Raw genomic sequence first — 21,463 nt, forward strand, 5'->3', positions numbered from 1 at the left:
TTTTTTTTAGTATGATAAAGGGGTGAGTTAAGTTGATGACTCAATTAAGAGACCAGTTTTTCTTTTCTCAGCTCTCAGGAGGGGTTGAGGTCAGATTCCTTCAGGAGATAGTGTTTGCATGTCTGAAGGTAGTTTGCTCTTTTAGTGGGGGACAGCTCTGGGAACTCAAAAGTGGATTAGTTTTCAGGGCAACTGATCCTGGTATAAAGTGAGAAAGTCAGGTTTTAATAGGATTTTTGACTACCTTCTTTTTTTAAATTACATTCAAGAGAATCACCCTTCGGTTGTTGAGAAAATCAAATGAAAAAGTAATTAAACTTTCCTGCTGGGTGCTGGGGAAGCAATGAAGTGAACAGTTGATGAGCAATGAAGTGTAGCTCGGGAAGCTTCTCCCTTGTGGAAAATATGCCCTGGGTGCCAGCGAATGAGACCAGGGGTCTCTCAGAAGGTCTTAACTGTTGAAATGTCGAATTGATGATGTCAACAACATTTTACTTTCAAGCATTCTAGAAAATTTGTAAGGAAATCTCTATAGCTAATTTGACTTTAGTTTGGTCTTTTTGATCCAGCACTGCGTAAAACAGAGACTGGAAAGCCATTATCGATTTATCTTTATGTTTGACGGTTAGGTAGGAAGGAAGTTAGGTAAAAATCAATGATTCTTTAAAAAAAAGTAGATTAAAAATTCTTCGATATGCTTTTTGTGCAGGAACTCAACAAACACTACCATGTGTACAAATAGTTTTAATTTAAGTTAGTTCGAGGATGCCGTGGAAAACTCTCTCATTTAATTACATGATCTTTCAGAGCAAACTCTTGTAACCCTCAAGAGAGGTTTTTAAGAAGCCCAGAGCAGGCTGGTATGATCTACAATAGTATCATCCATACTGCAGCGTAAGGTCAAGATTCAGCTGTTGAAGAAAATGTGACTATAGCTTAGGCACCAAACAGTTATCTTTCCACGATATCTGTAATAATTTAGCATTAAATGCCAACCAATCAATAATTAGTAGTAGGTTTTTTCAATACCTATTATATACAAATTCAAAAAAATAGGTTTGCTGCAGAGTGAAGAGGTAGGTTGCACTAATATCCCAGAATATGCTAATTTTAGTAGAGAAAAATATGCTCTTTACTGGTACTCATGATTCTGTGCGATATTAAGAAGTCTTTTGGAGATTTTTTTAAAAAGACAGGCAAATCCTTATCTTTTATAAAGGATGATTATGGGTTGTCTGCGTAGCACAATATTTTAAATCTGTTTTGACCTACATAAAATCCTGCAATTTAATTTGTGCTTTGAGGACTCACATGTATATCATAATGTTTAGAAACTTAAACGTACATATTCCTCTGTTACAAATGCATCCTTCTTTATTATTGAGGAAATATATTCAGGATTCACAACATTAGTTCAACCATTCAGCTGGAGTTCCGATTTCAGCAACCTCAGTGAACACTCTGGCCGGTAGAGTTCAGATGTGCTTTCTGGAATGCCCTGCTTTCTCAGTGTTCAGAAGGGGATTGGCCCCTTTCAGCTTGGCTGTCAAATTTCCCACAGTTAGTCTTGTCCCCGACCCTGATCAACAAAGTTCATCTGCTTCGTCCTCGCTATGGCCTTCCTTGGCCAGCCTCAGATCCAGCATAGAGCTCCACCCTCTCTGTTTCAGCTCCCACCGAGTCCTCCTTCCCCAGGCTCTGTCCTCCTTCATTTATGCAGGATCTTGTCAGGTCAGATCTCTAGTGCTGCAAGGGATATGGAGGCTGATAGGTCACTGGGAAGGTAAGCATCCGCAGAACACTCAGTACACAGAGCTTCAGATTTGTTGTGGCAGGAGATCTGAAGGGGAAGATTTCTTCTGGTTGGAATAGTCAGGGCAGGCTTCATGGAGGAGGCAGCTTTGGGGAGAGCCTTGACTGATGTGTAGGGTTTGGTTTCTGGACAGGAAACACAAAAGGCTGTGGTTTTGATTAGAGACCGGTATTGAATTGTAATTCATCCAGGAGGGGGTGAAGGTGTTTCCCATCATGTATTTGTTCTGAACAATGTCTTCTTTTTTGAAAATTTATGTATTACTTGTTGGGCACTGTGCAAACTATTGGGGGACAGTGAACACCTAAGAGTGCTTAGAATATGAGGAGGTTGAAGGAAGTGATATAGGAAGTAGAGTGGTTGTAAAATTGATCCCCCAACCCAGAATTTTCTGGCAAATAAAATGAGAGGAATTAATATATTTAAAATTATGTAACCTTATTGGAATATTGTTTTATTGTCTGACAAATTATGTTTTTATTTTACGTGTGATTCTCTGACATAGTTCTATCAAAAATGTTAAAAGAGTTATTTCTAAAATGCATACACATTTTATATACATTAAGGCAAAGAAAATGTTGTGACCAGTTATTGAAGATTAAAAAAATTGTGTAAGTGGAATAGTTACTTTTGGAAAATACTCAGGTACTTTAATTGGTTTCTTATCTTGTACTTTCCTGAAGAATATGCCTTTTTTTTCATTGTGGTCTTTATGCTTTTTCTGCCCCATCAAATTGCTTGTAATGTTCTTTAGAAAATTTTGATTATTAAATTTGAAATTATTGACATTGAGCAATTGACTCTTCTCTGCAGGTCATCATGTTTTTAATGGAGAAAACATTCCCTGTCCAAGTGCTGACATAAAATCATAGAGAAACACTGCAATAAGCCTAGAGCAAATTCTGATAAATGGAGGATATTCTCAACTTAGTTTTGGTATAGAGAAGTGTTGATACTTACGTATGTGAATGAATATTTCTGCCCTTTATGGTCACAAGCTCTGTGTTTTCTGCCTCCCTTTGAAGAGCTTTCTTTGACAAACACTTTGACAGATTTCTTTCTTAAGTTTTGCAAGATAAGACTTGTAGGATAAGTTTGTTTCCGTTTATGACTTTTATGAATGTTTTCCCATATTGAGATGCTTCAAAATTGTAGGCCTTTTCATTTCATTTTAGTTCAGAGCATAAATGTAATCAAATACAAATAGGAAGTTGAGATATTCCAAATCATAATTATGGAATTTGGGGATTGAATTTGTACAACATTTGAGCTCTCATTTCATCTGTTTAGTTCATCAGTGCCTTCCTGTTTTCAAGCTTATTTTTCAATTAATTCCAATCTGCTAACAGCTTCAAAAGCTAAAGACAGTTTTTATAAATTTGATAAAAGTTTTCCAACAGATTTTGAGCAAAATGTAATGCCAACTTAGGGGCAGATTTACAGCAAACATAGGACGATTTGCTAAGTAGTTCTTCAAAGGTACAAATGTTTCCAAAACCTGAATGTGATAAGTCACAGAGAAAAAGTAACCACCACAAAAATGTTTAGATGCTGTAATTATATGTGTGAATATATTTGAAATTCTGATAGCAACAGCTTCTCTTTCAGTTGGTAGAATATCAAAGCCTGTCTGGATGCCATCAAATGCACCAGCACCATTTCCACATGTAGTTTTACTTCATAGATGGCTTAATTTAGTAAAAATTATGATAATTTTTAACCACAGTGCTTTACTTTTATATTTCACAAAATTTATAGTAACATTTGTGATAAGTTTTATCTTCCACAGAATGAATTTCTAAAAGCTTTACTGGGATGCCATTAAGTGGATGGCAAAAAAGAAATCAAACCATTACTGGAATTAACTCAACCGATTTTCTTTTTGAGGCATTGATCAGAATGATAACAAACTCGTCTCATTTACCTCTGCAAAGTTCTTTTTTGGCTAATGGAGGCATGTAAGCACCTGTCACTTCACATGTGTGTTTGTACAAGGAAACTTGGAAGTGAAAATGCACGGAACCAATACAGAAGCATCGTCTTTTGATTGAAGGGAAAGGTCCTACTTTATATGCTCTCATTCTGCAGCTGCATGAGTGACCATGTAGACCCTGAACAGTTTTCCTAAAAGACAGATGCTGTGCTTTTTCAGGAAATTTGTTGTCTTCTGGTTTTTGTGGTTAATGGTATCATTCTGGTCCACCATGGTGGAGGCTAAATGTTGACAAACTTAAAAAAAAAAACATTTTGTTTGGAATATTTTTAGATTTACAGAAAAATTGTGAAGCCATTACAGAGTTCCCCTATTATGTGTACCTGCTTTCCCCCATGATTAGCATCTTGTATTGGTGCTGTACACTTGTCACAATCAGTGAACTGATACTGGTACATTAGTATTAATTTAAGTCCATAGTTTATTAATATTTCCTAAGTTTCCCCCTAATGTCCTTTTTGTGCCCCAGCATCCTGTCCAGGACACCACATTCCATTCATGTGTCATGTGTCCTTGGGCTCCCCTCGGCAGTGACCGCTGACAAACATTTTGAGCAAGTTACACATTTATCACCATCATTCTTGTAGAGAGGAAATTTGGTTCTTAACTTTTTTATTAATCATACACCTTTGTTGTTCCTTGAGCTCATGGTTTCCAGAAGGGTTTATTGCAAAATAGTAAAGCATCATCATTCAACAAAATAACTAGTTACATACATTTAAATTGTACTAACCTGGTTAAATTCCAGTAGCAGGAGCATTCCAGATACTTCCTATTGCTGTGTGGGAGGATGGTCCGACTTCTGTTTTCTGTACCCTGTGCCTCTGATTTCCTTAGTTCCCACTGATTTGGCCAAACAGCCACCTGGCAGAGAGTAGCACAATGAACTGGTCACCCAGGCGGCCAGCAGTGCAGCCGTCCCCAGGCTTTCTCCCTCACCCTCTGAGACCTGTGGACTTATCGGTCTCCAGCTTCTCTTATCCAATTCTAATTTGTTTTATCAGTGAGTATTCTATTCCTGGCTCCTGAAAGAAAAAGCCTTGTTATGCTGTGTCTGAAAAGGGTCAGGAAAGGAGAGATGGGTTTATCACTGGTTGTCTTCCCATTTAGCCACGTGTTCATGAGAAGTTTCGCCACCACAAGGGTGTGTCACACATTCCCGGGTAAAAGCTGGAGGTAAAAGGTGCAAATCCACCAGCTTCCCTTGGCTTATTGTAATGCAGCTGTCGATAACTTTAATGCATAGTTAGTATGGAGTTCAATAACAGTTAACAGTTATGTACTCTAAATATAACTTTTTCCTGAGCATTTATCCAGAATTTTCCTTTTTTTTTTTTTTTTTTTTTTTTTTTTAAGTCAAAGTGGACAGAATACGGGACAACAGTATGAGATTGTCCTGGGTAAACCCAGGAAGGAGACAGATGTCATCAAAAGAAAAATTTTGTGCAGGAACTGATGTGGCAGTCTTTTATTTCCTTCCCAACTCCTATCTTTCTTACCAAAACAGAAATTTTCTGTGTAAATACACCAACTTGCCCTAACATTACTAGATTATGCCTACATTTAACTTGACTCCAGGTAAAGTGATAGAAGAGAAATACTGGGAGAATGAATGTGCTTTGTCAGTAGTCTTAAGTAAAGAAGTACCTATTCTCACGTGTGTGTGTGTACACATCCAGATCACACTGACAGTGTGGTGTCCATATATAAATATAAATTGATGTGCACGTAAGGGCAGGATGTGACTAAAGCCCTGTTTCCTTGTATATAGAGAGCTAGGCCTGCACTTCCCCATCCTCATTACTGTGTTCAGGGCCTGCTTTATGTTAACAGACTATAACAGGGATCTAAGGAGGACCCATTGGGCCCTTGGCCTGTTTGTGTAAATAATGTTTGATTGGAGCACAGTTAAGCTTATTCATTTGTGTGTTGTCTGTGTTTGTTTTCATGCTACAGTGGCAGGGTTGAGTATTTGCAACAGAAATTGTAAATATTTTCTGACTGGTGCTTTACTGAAGACTTTTACTGACCCCTTGTTTTGGAGTACTTGGAACCAATTCCAATATGTGGGTGTGACCTCCCACCAAAAGCAGTCCTTGGACACCAGTAAGGTGTTCAAGAATTCAGCTCAATTCTGACACTGTCTACTTGGAGAGAGCATCAGATTCCATAGGTCCCACATCACTGCCCCATCCCCCAGTTCAGACACCAGTCACGAGCCCCAGGCTGTTATGTGTGCTTCCAACTGACTGGAGGTTCCAACAATCTCCTCCTTAAGTTCAGTTAATTCACTAGAGAGGCTCACAGAACTCAGGGAGACATCTACTTACATTTACCACTTTATTAAAGGGTAAGGCCAAGTATGGACCAATAGCCATATGAAGAGATACACAGAATGAGGTCCTGACCAGAGGAGTTTCTGTCCTCATGGAGTCTGGGGCCTGGCTCAGCGGCACATGAAGTGTTCTGGTTTCCCAACTATGGAAACTCTCCCAAAAGGGCCAAAAAGATATTCTCTTGGGTTTTATATGGAGGGTTCATTATGTAGTCATGATAAGCTACGTTGTTGGCCATTGGCTGATTCAACCTCCAGCCCCTCTTCTCTTCCTGAAGGTCAGGGTGTGGAGTAGGGGACTGAAAGTTTCAACCTTTAATCACACAGTTGGTCCTCCTGGCAACTATCCACCTCTTTGTGGGGGGGGGGGGTGTCTAAAAATCACCTTCATTAATAATGGGAGTCCCATTTCACACTTACGGCTTTAAAAGTTTTCAGGAATTGTGGATGAAGACCAAATATGTCTAAGAAATGCATTTTAGGTCATCTGAATGACAAAATATATATGTTTTATAAATCATGCTATCATACCCTTGGACTGTGAGCTTCAAGTACTGACCTCAGCCATGACCCAATTTTCATTTCTCAGTTTTCCCTGCACTGGCTCCCATATGACAACATTTCTGTCCATGAAGTTTCCACACAACGCTGCTTTCTCCCTTTTGGCTCTTTCCCCAAAACACAACCCAAAGAGACACAGGAGATAAACACCGACATCTTTCTAACTCATTAGGGCAGAGGAGTCAAGAGAAATAACAGATCATGATGATGGCCAACATTTATCAGTTCCCTACAGTGTGCCTGGATTATGTGTGCTTCGGTCTGGGTGAATTATGTTATGTGGAAGCTTCCATCACTTTCCTCACTTTATGTCTGAGGAAACTGGAGCGCAGGAGGCTAAGTGTTTTGCCCTGGTTGGCAAAGCCAGGATGTGAGGAGGAAGCATTTGATCTAGCCAACCATTACACTTCCCCCAGGCATTATTCGAATACTCATGACTGAAGCAGCCCTCAGCGGTGATCAGGGTGCCCTCCCCAAACCTTTAGTGCCATGCCTCTTGCTGTTTCTGTCTTCCTCCCTCCATTGGCGAACTCCCAGTAACTAAATGCCAGTGATTTCAAATAGGAAGCAATTTGCAATTTGAAACATTTCTAGACTTTGAATCATCTCCCAGGGAGTTTCCATTTTAAAATCTTGGCAGGAATGCTACCCATCTAAGTACTTCGGGAAGTAAAATACGTCTCAACGCCATGGGAATCCCGAAAGAATTTTACCTGTGGGAGATGTATTTGGACAGGGGGCCTGGGTGCGGCACTGGTGGTTGAACACCTGGGCTGGACCATCTTCTGAGCAGCAGCAGAGCAGAGCCAAGAGAGGCCCGGGCCGCTGGACTAGCTTGTCTCTCTGTGGGATGGTGGAACCAAGCTGAAGAGACCACTATTTTCTCTAGAAGGGAGAGTTGGATAATTGCTTTGTGACTGAGTTAATGAGAAGCGAGAGCTTTTGTGAGACCACAGACCAGAATCACTTCCAGTTAGAGGCGGCTGGCGTCAGGCCAATGGTGGTCAGAGAGGCACACACAGCACACCGTGTCTGGAAGGAAAGACATGGACTTTACAAAGAGAGCTACTGCCGCCCTGTTCTAGGTGCAGAGTTAGATTTAGTTGTTGGTATTTATTTTCCAGTTAGTTGGGGTTTGTTCTGAAAGTATGTGTACTATGTAATAAAAGTATGTTTTGAAGTCAGTAATTTTTATCTAACTTGTGCGGGAGTAAAAGAAAAAGCCTTTCCACTTACTGACAAATGACAGTACAGTTGTTTCAGGGCATCTAGAAAGATCAGCTGGTGTCACCTGAGTAGGAATATACCCATTTTTCTTACTGCAAAAGAGAAGTAAACTGTCAGATTTAAAAAAGAAAAGAAAAAGATTTATTTTTATGGTAGTTTTAGGTTTGTAGAAGAATTAAGAGGAAAGTACAGAGATTTCCCATATATACCCTGCCCCCTCACCTTCACAGCCTCCCCCATCATCAGCAAACCCTTATCAGAATCATATATTTGTTATAATTGATAAAACTACATTTACACATTATAACCATCCAAATTCCTTATTTTACGTTAGGGTTCACTCATGTACATTATATGGGTTTAGGCAAAGGTACAGTGATACATACCCATTATCATATTATCTTACAGAGTACTTTCATTGCCCTAAAAATCCTCTGTGTTTCACCTATTCATCCTATCCCCTCCCCTCCAATCCCTAGCAACCACTGATCTCTTACTGTCCCCAGGTTGTGCATTTTCTAGAATGTCATAGAGTTGGAATTATGTAGTATGTAATCTTTTCAGATTGGTTTCTTTTGCAGAGTAATATGCATTTAAAGTTCATCTATATCTTCTCATGGCTTAGTAGTTCATTTTTCAAGTGTTGGTTAATATTTCCTCATCTGGATGTACCATAGTTTATCCACTCACCCCACTGAAGAACATCTTGGTTTCTGCCCAGTTTTGGCGGTTATGACCAAAGTGGCCTACCTGTTCATATGCAAGTTTTTGTGCTAACATAAGTTTTCAACTCCTTTGGATAAACACCAAGAAGCACTGATTGCTGGACTGTGTGGTTAAGAGCGAGTTTGGTCTCTTAAGAAATTGTCACGCTGTCCTCCCAAGTGACTACCATTTTGCATTCCTGACAGCAATGAATGAGAATTCCTGTTGCTCCACATCCTGACCAGCATTTGATGTTGCCATGTTCTGGAATTTGGCCATTATAATAGATATTAATTTTCATTTCCCTGATGCCATATAATGTGGAGCATTTTTTCGTATGCTTGTCATCTGTACATCTTCTTTGGTGAAGTGTCCGTTAAGGTCTTTGACCCATTTTTTTAACCAGGTTGTTTGTTATTGTTGAGTTTTAAGGATTTGGGGGGGGTATATTTTAGATGACAGTTGTGTCTTTTACAGATGTTTCCTCCAGTCTATGGCTTATTCTCTCATTTTCTTGCCATTGTCTTTCAAAGAACAGTTTTTAATTTTAGTGAAGTCTAGCTTATCAGTTCTTTTTCTCATGGATTATGCTTTTGGTGTTGTATCTAAGAAGTTATCACCATACCCATGGTCATCTAGGTTTTCTCCTTATCTTCTAGAAGTTTTATAGTTTTGCATTTTATGTTTAGGTCTATGATCCATTTTGACTTCATTTTGGTGAATGATTTAATGTTTGTGTCTATATTTGTTTTTTTTTTCAAGAGGAAGCCCAGTTGTTCTAGCACCACTTGTTGAAAAGACTATCTTTGCTCCTGTATTACCTTTGCTCCTTTGTCAAAAAACTGTTGACTGTATTCAGGCAGGTCTCTTTATGGGCTCTCTGTTCTGTTCAGGTGATCTGTTGGTATGATCAGATTCTAATTGTCTATAATTTTACATATTCTGTAACAAAGAAAAGTCGAAGTTCATGAAATCTTCTGAAGTTGTACATTTCTGGATTCAGTGACACTGGACTTAGCTTTAGTTTTTTCCCCCACAGACTTGTTGCAAAATCCTGTGCTCATTTTTCTGCTTCAGCCAAAAGTTTCTGAAGATGCGAGTAGTTAAGATGCAGACTTGATCAACTCATTGCTTCCATGTAACACTTCCAGTGGCCTCCCACCCTCTCAGTAACTGTCTCCTCCCATGTCTTTGCTGTGCCTTCTGGCTCCTGCTGACTTCTCACCCCAGGTCCATGTTTGATGCTGTTGCCGCCTCCCCTGCTCCTGGCTGTCCAGCCCCACCAGCTTCTCCTGGTTACAGGAGCGGCTGCCTTACCCGCGCCGCCCCCCCCCACCATCCTGCCCCTTCAGCCCGTGGTTATTGGTGCCTGGGATTGGCCACCACCCCCTCAACCCTTTCCCACTGGCTGCCTAATTGACATCTACTCATCCCTCAGGCTATCCTCCAAATGCTGGTCATGTTCCCCTGTCTATACTGCCAGAATATCTTGTACTTAATTTTCATGGTGGGTATAATGGGGGAAAGGAACCCAGTCTGTTTCTTAACATTTTACTTCCAGGATCTAGCATCCATGCCTTAGGTGGCATGGATGTTTTAATTTCCTGCACTCAGATGGTGGGGTCATAATGTCAGTTTTCTTATGCCAGACACTGGTGTAGGATGATGCAGATATTGGTACTTTATACTGTTAGCTTTTGTTCGTAGAAAACTGTCTTGAGTTTTAGATCTAATTGACTTATGTTTGAATGACTACGTTAGCCCCCTATTTTAATGCTTAACGCAGCGAGACTCGGGATCTAAGAGACAGTTTTCGTAATGATCTTATTGGGTCACCATGCTCCTTAGCATTGTCTGTGCTCGACTATTGCCCAGAGGTGTCTGTAGAGCTGAGGTGTCCAGGCATTCTCAGCACTACTCCAGTGTATACACATCGATGTAGCTCTATCTGTATATAGTAAATGTCAATCCTGTGAAAATATGTCACCCTTTTATAATTTGTACACATCCTAAGTGGACCTGTTTTTCTTCTAAGTTCATGTAATAGCCTTTTCAGCCTCAGTGGGAATATTTGTGACTTAAAATGCTTATTTCCCCCGGACCATTGTAAAATTCTAAGTTGTGAATTGTTCATCGGTAATTACCCACCCCCACTGTCTTACTGTCTTTATTTTTTTTTTAACAAATCATCTTGTAGTTTATCAATTGAGATGCATAGGCTCAGATTTTTTTAATTTAATTTTTTTATTTAAATGCAGTTAATTAACACATAATGTATTATTGTTTCAGAGGTACAGGGCTGTGATTCATCAGTCTTATATAACACCCAGTGCTCATTACATCACATGTCCTCCTTAATGTCCATTACCCTGTTACCCCAGCCCTCCATCCCCTTCCCTCCAGCAGCCCTCAGTTTGTTTTCTGTGATTAAGAGTCTCTTATGGTTTTTCCCCCTCTCTGGTTTTATCTTTTATTTTTTCTTCTCTTCCCCTATGACCCTGTTTTTTTTTTTTTCTTAAATTCCACATAGGAGTGAGATCATATGATTTCTTTCTCTTCTTCATTGTCTTCATTCTCTTCTTCATTGTCTTTCTCTGATTGACTTATTTCACTAGCACAATACCCTCTAGTCCCATCCACATTGTTGCAAATGGAAAGATGTCTTTCCTTTTTTTTTTTTTGATGGCTGCGTAATATTATAGGCCCAGGTTTTAAATGTCTAAATCTAATTGGTAATTCAGGGTGTGTTTTTCTCTGATCTGTATTTCTCTGATGTCTTTCTCTGCCTTTCATTCACTCTCTTCCTTCAGACATAAATTAGATTATGTTTAGTATTAGAGACTTTCTTGGCACAGAAGGGTAGAGAATGTGTGTTGTCTTGATTGACTAAAACCTATGGCTTGACCCTTAATTTTTACCTAGTGTTTGTCAAATGCACCTGTAAGCCGCTCTGGGTGGCATTTGTAATCAAATGTAACTGCGTGAGATGAGGCCCCAGACTCAGTGAATCAAAAGCGTTTTGGTCCTTGTCACCACAAGGCACGATTCTCAGTCCTCACATGTGCCACCTGGGGTCAGGCCAGAAGGAAACAGAGCTGTGTGTGAGGCACTGTGCATTCTCTGCTTGCTTAACCTTTGATGTGGGGAGCAAGGACACCGGGGGAGGCCGTGCCTGTGGCACTCTTAGGAGCAGAACAAAGATTGTCTTGGCACCAAGTCTGTTGAGCAGAAGGACCCACATGTGTTTGGCTACTTGGGTAAGGCATAGCATTTAAAGCTCACAGAGAGGGACCAGGTATCATCTCTTGCAGCAGTAAGGTGGTTTTTTAAAATTTTTGTTTTGTTTTCTCCGTCAGATGTCAGAATAGCTAAGTATGTTCTGTTGGCTGTCTCTTGGCATAATCCATATGGTTCTCTAGGTTCATGGAAACAGACCAAATGAAATACACAGATATATGGGGGCTGGGGAGAGTGGGAGGGGGTCTTATGTCTGCAATAGTGCTTTCCAACCATATAGCTGTAGGTAAACCAAATTTTATAAGATTACCTCATTTTAATCCTCATCATGCAGTCATTATTTAAAGGAGACCCTTTGTAATGTGGACAATCCTTGCAGCAATAATGCATAACCTCCTCCAAAGCAATTTTTAAAAAATCTTGTTATGTTAAAGTTTCTTAAGTGGAAACATGCCCTTGGGGCCCCTAAGACCAGTTCAGTATTTAGTTTCAGCACAAAGGGCTAGTTCTTCCATGGGAAGCTAGACTCTGGAGCCAGATGGGCTGAGCTGGAATCCTGACTCTGCTACCAGGATAGTATTTAGCTGTCTCTGCCTCAGTTTCCTCTTTGGTAAACAGGATGCTGGTGATAACTTCTTTGTAGGGTTGCCGTGAGGATTAAGTGACTAGTGCATGTAACTTCTGGATCACTGCCTGGACTACATATGTAAGGTGCCTAGTAAGTGTCTGCCTCAGTATAGGATGCTTCTGAGTAGTCTTTTGTTCCCTGAGAGAGAGTCGGTGGTGGTGCTAAAGATTTACCTTGGTCATCGAAGCTTTTACGTAGTTAAGAAGCTATCCAGGAAAAAGATGAGGAAGTAATTTAATCTGGAAGAGGATAACTAAAAAAAAAAACCCAAAAACAAAATAGGAAACTATTATGCCAACATTTTCTTAAGTTCAAACTGACTGTAACAAAGAAGTTCCAAGTCCTAGTGGCTTTACAAAATACAAACATTTCTCTCTTGTATATCATTCAGGTTGAGGCGGTCAGACAGCCCTGCTGAGCACTTAAGCTCAGTGTGGTGATTCAGGAAGCCAAGCATGTTCTCTCGCATGGCTTTGCCATATTGGAACTCTTCACTTCAGCTGTGGGGATGAGGAAGAGAGATGGAGGGAGGTAGAGAAGGAGCGGGAAGGGGGTTGGAGGGAGAGATGCTGAGAGAGAGAGAAAGAGGGAGAATATGAATGAATAGAAGCTTAGAATATAATGAAGCTTTTAGGGAACAAGTGTGGAAGTGGCCAACATACCATTTCTCTTCCTGTTCCATTTACCAGAACTAGTCACATGACCCTCATCTACCTGCCTGGTGTTCTGGGAAGTGTGCCTGTAATAGGAAGCAGGATAGATGAGTATTCATGTAGTCTATAGCACAATGATTAACCATAATCACATATTTCTGCTAAAATATCTGGCAGATACTTTTCATAATACCATTTCTGAAACTCTATAATCTCAAGACCAGCAAAAGTTTTATAAATTATTGTGTTTCTTTCTTATTTTTGAAATTTGCAGAAAGTCCTGAAATCTGGTGACCTCTACTTGTGAACATTTTATTGGGCTCTTAGTCAAGAAGCAAGGACTCTAGGTGACAGTATCTTAATAGCCATCTCTGACAGGCAGGTTCCTATTAAGGAGAAAGTTTTTATGTTTTGTATCTTGCTAGTGATCAGTAACTGACAAAAGGCAAGAAGTTAATAATCCTGTTATGCATTGAAATTGCATGGGAAAGTCCAAGAGCATTTTTGTTTTGTTTTGTTCACTGCTCCAGTAAATACAGCTCACTATTGCAACTAGTGTTTGTATTCAGCTCTGATGGGAAGGATGATGGCCACATCCTGCATCTTATATCAAATAAAGTGCCTTAATCCTGCAGCTTTATTAATAATATTTCACTTGAGCAGTTCTTTTCAATCATAATTGGCCTCTGCACAGACAGAGAAGTTTATTTATAAGCGTAAACCTGGGGGAGTTTATAGCTCACGGACACATCTTGAGGCCATGCTTAACTAAGCCTCTAGGTTAATATACACCTCATATTTTTCAGGGGTTTGTAGTTCTGTGAATTAATTTTGGATCCCATTTCTTCTGCCACGGCTCAGATGCTTTAACACAATTGGGAAGCAAAATAACGTTCTGGCGAATCATGTGGTCTTTGGCTTCAGACAGGGGGTGGAATCCCAGCTCTGCCACTAAGTCACTCGGGGACGTTGGACCTTTTGTTGTTTGCTGTGGTTGCCTACGAATTTCTAGTTACAAATACCAGACTGGTGGCTTAAACAGCTGAAATTTATTTTCATACAGTTCTGGAGGCTAGAAGTCTCAGATCAAGGTGCCTGTAGGGTTTGTTCTTGATGAGGTCTATCTCCTTGGCTTTTGCATGGCCACCTTCCTGTGTCTTCACAGAGTCTTCTCTCTGTACCCGTAGGGTATCAGCCACTGAACTTGAATCAGGAGCACTGCTAGCCCCACTGACTCACTCCTTTGTCCTCCAGCAGTTGAGCTGCCCAGTTTTTCTTTTGAAACGACTCTGGAATATCTGTCTTTTAATAAAAGTTAGTAATGACAGCTAGGATTGTCACATATAAATACATGTGAATTTATATGAAGTAATTTTTAACTGACCATAAAATAACAGGTACATTCACTCTTATGATCATGAAGGTTGAAATATGTCTTATCAGTGATTAGTGGAACATGTTATTCATCAGTTTAATTGTTACTTTTTTTTCCTGTACCTCTTATTACCTTTCTTTTTTCAAGTTCTATTTCTCTTTCTACTTATTTATTTATTCATTCATTCATTCATTCAAGTGGGGTCCATGCCCAGTGTGGGGCTTGAACGTATGATCTTGAGATCAAGAGTCGCATGCTGTACCAGCTGAGCCAATCAGATGTCCCCATGTACCTTTCTGTTAAAAAAAGTACCTGCAAGGGGTGCCTGGATGCCTCAGTCGTTAAGCGTCTGCCTTTGGCTCGGGTGGTGATTCCAAGGTCCTGGGATTGGGCACTGCATCGGGCTCTCTGCTTAGCGGGAATTCTGCTTCTCCCCCTCCCACCTTCCTGCTCCTTTCCCCCCCCCTCACTGTGTCTCTGTCTGTCAAATAAATAAATAAAATCTTTAAAAAAAAATACCTACAGTAATAAAAAAAAAAATGCCCCTTCCTGTCAATCCCTCTCTATGCCTTTCTCTTCCCTCACCAGTCTATATCTTCTAACACTAAATCATGACTGGGAAACCTAAATATAGAGAGTTTTTATTTATCAGTCATACCTCAATACATCTAGGAAATAATAAACTTGCTGTTCCATTTAAAAAATACGGAGAGGGCACCTGGGTTGTTCAGTGGGTTAAAGCCTCTGCCTTCAGTTTAGGTCATGATCTCAGGGTCCTGGGATCGAGCCCCACATTGGGCTCTTTGCTCAGCGGGGAGCCTGCTTCCCTCTCTCTCTCTGCCTGCCTCTCTGCCTGCTTGTGATCTCTTCCTCTCGCTCTGTCAGATAAATAAATAAATTCTTAAAAAAAAAAAAAGTAGTGCGGAGAGTAGTGCCACAGCATCACTGCCTGCCTGCTCTTCTTTCCTTTCTGGTCCTTCTATTATTGTTGTGTTTTTTTTTTTTGGTTCTTATATGTCTCATTCCTGAAGCTTTTCTAAAAATTTACCTTTTTATTTTTTACTTTGTTTAATTTAGCTTTTAATTTAATTTAATTTTATTTATTTATTTATTTTTTTTGGCAGAAAAGAGCAAGTTAGTACCTTGTATCTAAACATCAACCTTGTGGAGCCAAGACTAATTCAGTCGTACGAGCATGTTATAAGGAACTTTATCCGTGAGATCAAACTACAGAGCACAGAAATGGAAAACCTGGCCATTGCAGTGAAGAGGTATTGAAGTCCTTCCTGTCTTTCTTCCTCTTCTTCTTCTTCTTTTTTGGTAAAGTTTTCTTTACTTGTTTGACAGAGAGAGAGACAGCTAGAGAGGGAACACAAGAAGGAGTGGAAGAAGGAGAAGCAGGCTTCCCGCTGAGCAGGGAGCCTGACATGGGGCTCAACCCCAGGACCTTGGAATCATGAACTGAGCTGAAGGCAGACACTTAACCGACTGAGCCACACAGGCACCCCTCTTCTTCTTTTTTTTTTTAATAGAGAGAGATAGAATGTGAGTGGGGGTGTTGCAGAGGGGTAGAGAGAGAAAGAATCTTAAGCAGACTCATATGCAGATATAGAGTCCAACACAGGGCTCGAGTTGATGACCCTGAGATCATGAGCTGCACCAAAATGCCAAGTTAGATGCTTAACGGACTGAGCCACCCAGGTGCCCCAAAGCCATTCCTTTCTGAGTGGTATGGGGAGGTCCTTTAACTGGCTCTGTGTCCAGGAGGCATGTGGACTGAACTGCACGATCCCATTATGATGTGGGTGGACTTCCTGAACCTCGAGCATCAGGAGCTTCCTAAGCTGGGCCAGCATGTAGGCTGAGTCGGGCAGGACGCTGTAAGAACAGCCAGCAGTCCATCAGTAGGTCACCGTGATCCTATTCTATAAACTTTTCAAGACCAATGATTCCGTACAGAACCATTCTGACAGGTTTGTTACTGTATATCCATCCTCTTGAAGCCTACCGGAAATGTCTCATCTGGAGATGCAGTCAGGACAGCCCTTGAAGCCTAGCCTGGTCATGGGTTGGTGTGTGACTTTGGGCAGGTTCCTGCGTCTGCAGAATGAGACTGTAAATGTCCACATTCTCAGGGTGTGGAGGGCCAGGAGATGATGTCCTGGGTGGAGCTCCCCGCCCCAGGCTGACCACATAGTGGGTGCTCAGTGGTGGGATTCTTCCTGTCTCCGGCCCTCCTCACCCAGCCTGAACTGGAAGACAGAAAGCTGTAAGCCCATACTGTCCTATGGCTTACAGCTTTCTGTAAGCTGTAGCTGGTTTACATAGGATATCTTACTGGTCTGACCAGCAGCCCAGGGCAGAGGAAGGGATTATATGTGTTACAGTCCAAACATCAGCCTCTTTGTTCCCCAGAAGGACTGCAGTGCTCTGGCTTTAGGGGGAAAGAGAGCATTTTTGTTTCTTGTAATTCCTGGCTGTTCTGCCCCCTAGTGGCTTCTCGTGGTGGCCATTTCACCAGTGTCTCTGAATGTGAGGCGCATCCTGCTTGCCTCTGCCCAGAACTTGTAAAGGCCCCTTTGATATGATGTACCCCACCTGCAAGGGGCAGGAGAGGGTATGCCTCGGTCTCTTTATTCTTTCCTTCCACATGATGATCAAGCTATCTAGTTAACCTTTTGGAGTTTAAGTGAAGGGAATTAAAGTATAGGAGTGCTTTCAAACACTGATGCTACATAGGACTTTTTATAGTTCTGGAGTCATGTGAGAGAGTAGAGGTATCATGAACATTTCTGTTCCTGACTCTGAAATTTTCTCTCAAATTTGTCTTCTAGGGGTTTTAAGTAGGAGAGTTGGGCGGTCCTATGAACTCCAAATTCTGTAAACTAGGGGTGATTCACAGACCCAATTATTGAGTTTTTAGAGTGTCCAGGAATACCTGTTAAAACAAACTTCCATGCACACACATGTGCTCACACACACACGAATTTATATGTGACCTTTAAGGATAGTACCATATAAACCCACAAGGGAAAAAAGAATGTCATTCTTCATGTTCTCATCATGAGATGTCCCTCTGCAAAGGGAATGTCTTACCTGTGATGAGCTGTGTTCCTGCTTCTCTCCTCCCTGCTTCTCAGCTGTTGGAGTGGGAGCCAAAGTCAGGCTCTGTCCCAACTACCAGAGACCTCACTGAAGTGCTTCCGTGGTGACTGTGAAGTTCTCCTGCGTTCTTAGCTGAGGACCATCACCTTCACCTGGGGTTGTGGATGGGGGCAGATCTCTATCTTTTCACTCTGCACTTGGACCTGAAAGATGGGCAGTGTCTGGATGGGAGCCCTGGACTAGGATAGAGTGGATAGTCTTCATCACACCAGACATTTCACTATGAGCTAGGAATTGCTGGGGCAAACACGGTGTCATTATAGACTTATACCTGACTTACAAAAAAAAAAAAAAAATGTTGCTCAGAAGTGAGGAGGGCAGAAAGAATACATTCAGGAGCAGTCCTGGATATCGAGAAGGAGTGGTTGGAAAAACGGTAATAGGGGGAGGAGGGATGTGGGTCTTGGCTGTTTTATAGTCCCAGAGTTGAGCAAACCAAACAAACTTTCTGTGGTTTAAGTAGTTCTTAGATGTCAGACAGCAGGTATTTATAAACAAACCAGAAATAGCTAACTTTCCAAATGAGGTTAACATCTCTTCAGGTGGGCTGTCAGGTAAGAATGAAGAAAACACAAGGGGAAAATAGCAGTAAGTCACTCAGAATTTTGTTTTGGGGCCTTCTCCCCACCCCTCAGGACTCACTTGGAAATTTATATAGAAATTAAAGTAATGTATGCACAGACCGTGTTACAAGGGAACCAGCAAGTGGAAAGCAGGAAAAATGGCATCCCAGAGCCATCAAACTGGGAGACAGGACATCTTCTGTTACGTTCTGTTCTCTACTTTTTATCAATGTCATGTCATTGACCCTCTAAATCCCGTGGCGGCTCTGTCATCTAGTTGAATAGGCAAGACTTATGAATGAGAAACTTAGATAATCGGACATACATCAGAGAGAGAGAATAAAAAATACATTTTTAGGGTTTAATCTGCAGCCTTGACTATTGTAGAGTGACAGATGTCTCCATACTAGCCAGTTGCTCAGGAAAACTATGCCAGAACTCTCCTCAATGACATGTTCCCATTTCTAACTTTTGGGCAAATCAGTGTGCTCTGCATCTGTAGAGAGGAAATTTAGGGACAACATTAGTAAAGGAAATAGAATTTTTCTACAATGTAAAGACTAGTTTTATTCTAGAACTTTAGGACACAGATTAGAAATAATGGTTGAGATTCCTTTTTTTCCCCTTCTAACCATAGCATTTAACATTGTGTGTTTTCTATAAAGCATTTCAGAATTCTATCCAAAGATCTATTTGCCATGGGGTTCTTTTTCTTTTTTTTTTTTTTGGTCCAGGATTGTCACTCAATCATGGGAGCAAAAAGGATTTTCAGAATTTATCAAGAGCTTCCCAGTGATTTGATATCTTTAGCTGTTCTTCGCCACAATCTAGGTTAACACTATTTTGTCTAATTTATACTATTTACTAAATATCTAGTTTTAATGTTATTTTACACCCAAGTGGTCAAAGTGCCAATCCTGTTTTATTATATGGAAGAACAGGGAATATTCTTTAAAATAGTGTGTTTCTCCTCATCTGTAAGATAGGGGTTGAGATAGACGAGGTTGAAGTTGTCTCTGCATGTTGCAGTGAAAAGTTGTGCACCCTCTTGAATTTCAGAGCCCAGGACAAGGCAGCCATGCAGCTGAGTGAGTTGGAAGAGGAAATGGATCAGAGGATTCAGGCAGCAGAACACAAGACGCGTAAAGATGTGAGTTTGTGGGATTGGCCCTTTCTTTCCACGATTCCCGATGGATTGCCTTTTATAGACCGGGCACTGGGCAGGGTTTTCCATGGGGCTATTTTTGGTAGTGGTTTTGGGGGTAGAGCAAGGGGAGAGAGAGATAATAAATAATCAAATAAAGTAGATAATTTCAGTAGCTATGAGTAAAGAGCAAGTGTGGTCAGCAACGATGGGGAGAAGAGGTCGGCGGTTCAGGGACCTCTCTGTGGAGGTGCTGTGAGAGTGGAGGCCTGAGGAAGAAGGCAGAGCCCCCCTGGGGTAGAGAAGGGTGGTTCAGCTTTTATACCACAGTCTCTCTGACCATGCCCACCACCAACCTTAAATCTAGATTGCAGGGAAATTAAAATTCTGTCTGTGAACTTCAGTGTTTTATAATAAAAAGTACTTTTATTCATCACTGAGTGAACTCTTATGGTTGAAACTTGCTTACCTTCACCGATTTCCATAAAAGCAATACTTGTCTTTTTTCCTTATAAACTACAGCTGGGTGATGCATGTTTACTGGAAATGGAAAATAGACTTACCTTTAAGGCTAATGTTGGGTTGGACATTCTCTATTCATTTGCCCTGTTAACTCCAAGAGGCAGCAGGATGGAGTGAAAGGGCCTGAGTATTGGCATCTGATTGGCCTTAATGTGCTTCCCGACTCTGCCTTTGCCCAGGCAGGTGGCCCTGGGAAAATAACTGGACCTCTGACCTTGGTGGTGCCATTGTTAGAATGGGGTAATGCACCAGCCTGCTTTACGGAGGCCCAGCCTGATGATGTACGTGAGTGCCTAGCACCGGGCCTGAGGCCTGCATCCTGGCTGTGGCCAGCCTTTTTCGTGGCTCTTCGTACTTTGTGTCCTTCCAGATTCTTTGCCTTGGTCTGCTGTACCCCATATATGACTTCGGGTCTCTTCGTTGTCGTATCTCTTACTGGCAAGTTGAGTAACTGTTGGGACGTCATGTTCAGCAGAGTCAGTGGTCAGAGTCCATGGGCCCGCTTTAGTGCAGTGGAGATCCCATTCTTCTGTTAGCACTCCATTTGTTGTAGTCTAGAAACAGGAAAATCATGTATATTTTTTCTGCCTTTTTTCCCTCTCCGTGCATTTAATCTGTGTGCTCATTCCTTCATCGAACACTTACAAGCGCACGTGCTCTCCTGCCATCAGTCTCACTGCTTCTTAACCAGCAGACTTGTGGTTGGTGTTGGAGCCCTTACCAGGGCCCCCACACCCTGTAACTTCATGTTTGGCTCAGCTCGGCTCCCTGTGGTTCTGCACCACACAGCTCTGGTCCAGCATGATCATCGCTCTTCCTTCTCTCCATCTGTTTTCTTTGCCCCTCCTTTCCATTTTCCTGAACTCAGCCAAGCTTAGAGAAAGTCTCCCCTTCTCCTTGATTCTCCCTCGCAGTCCTCTGGCCATATTCACCTTTTCCTGACCTTGACTCCTTTTGCCCCTACGGTGTTATTCCCTTGCTCCAGATAAGTATTTTAGACTGTAGTGGCTTTCTTGAAGTAGAATTGACACACAAGGAGCTGCATATTTACAGAATATGATAACGCTGGCTGTACCCATACTCCATGAATCCACCACCACAGTCAAGATAATGGGTGTATCCGTCCACCATCTAAGTTTCCTCAGGCCCCTTTGTCATGCTTCTCTTCCTCCCTCCTCTGCCCTCCTTGCCAGGCAACCACTGGGTATCTTCTTCCATGAAATGTCTGTTAAAATCTTTTTTTTCACTTTGAAAATTAGGTGGTTTTCTTATTATGCAGGGTTTTATTTTTTATTTAAATACAGTTTTCTTTTAGACTGATTTATTTATTAGAGAGAGCACAAGCAAGAGGGGAGACGGAGAGGGGGAGAGAATCTCAAGCCGACTCTGCACAGAGCCTGACCCCAGGACCTCGAGATCTGATCTGACCCGAAACCAAGAGTCAGACACTTAACTGACTGCACCACCCAAGTGCCCCTGTTACGGAGTTTTGAGAGCTCTTTATATATTCTGATTTTAAAATTCTCTCCCACACAGTGACTT

General features: G+C 41.3%; 1 protein-coding gene across 1 annotated transcript in view; it reads left to right on the top strand.

Moving 5' to 3' along the window:
* LOC123952716 (ras and EF-hand domain-containing protein) overlaps window positions 1-21,463 on the top strand; it is a 75,002-nt gene that overhangs the window by 13,829 nt on the left and 39,710 nt on the right. The window contains exons 2-3 of the mRNA XM_046022064.1: window positions 15,652-15,798; window positions 19,315-19,405. Of these exons, the coding sequence (XP_045878020.1) occupies window positions 15,652-15,798; window positions 19,315-19,405 (238 nt within the window). The remainder of the gene's footprint in view (window positions 1-15,651; window positions 15,799-19,314; window positions 19,406-21,463) is intronic.

This window comes from Meles meles, chromosome 11 (genome assembly GCF_922984935.1).
Source record: "Meles meles chromosome 11, mMelMel3.1 paternal haplotype, whole genome shotgun sequence".
Lineage (NCBI taxonomy): Eukaryota > Metazoa > Chordata > Mammalia > Carnivora > Mustelidae > Meles > Meles meles.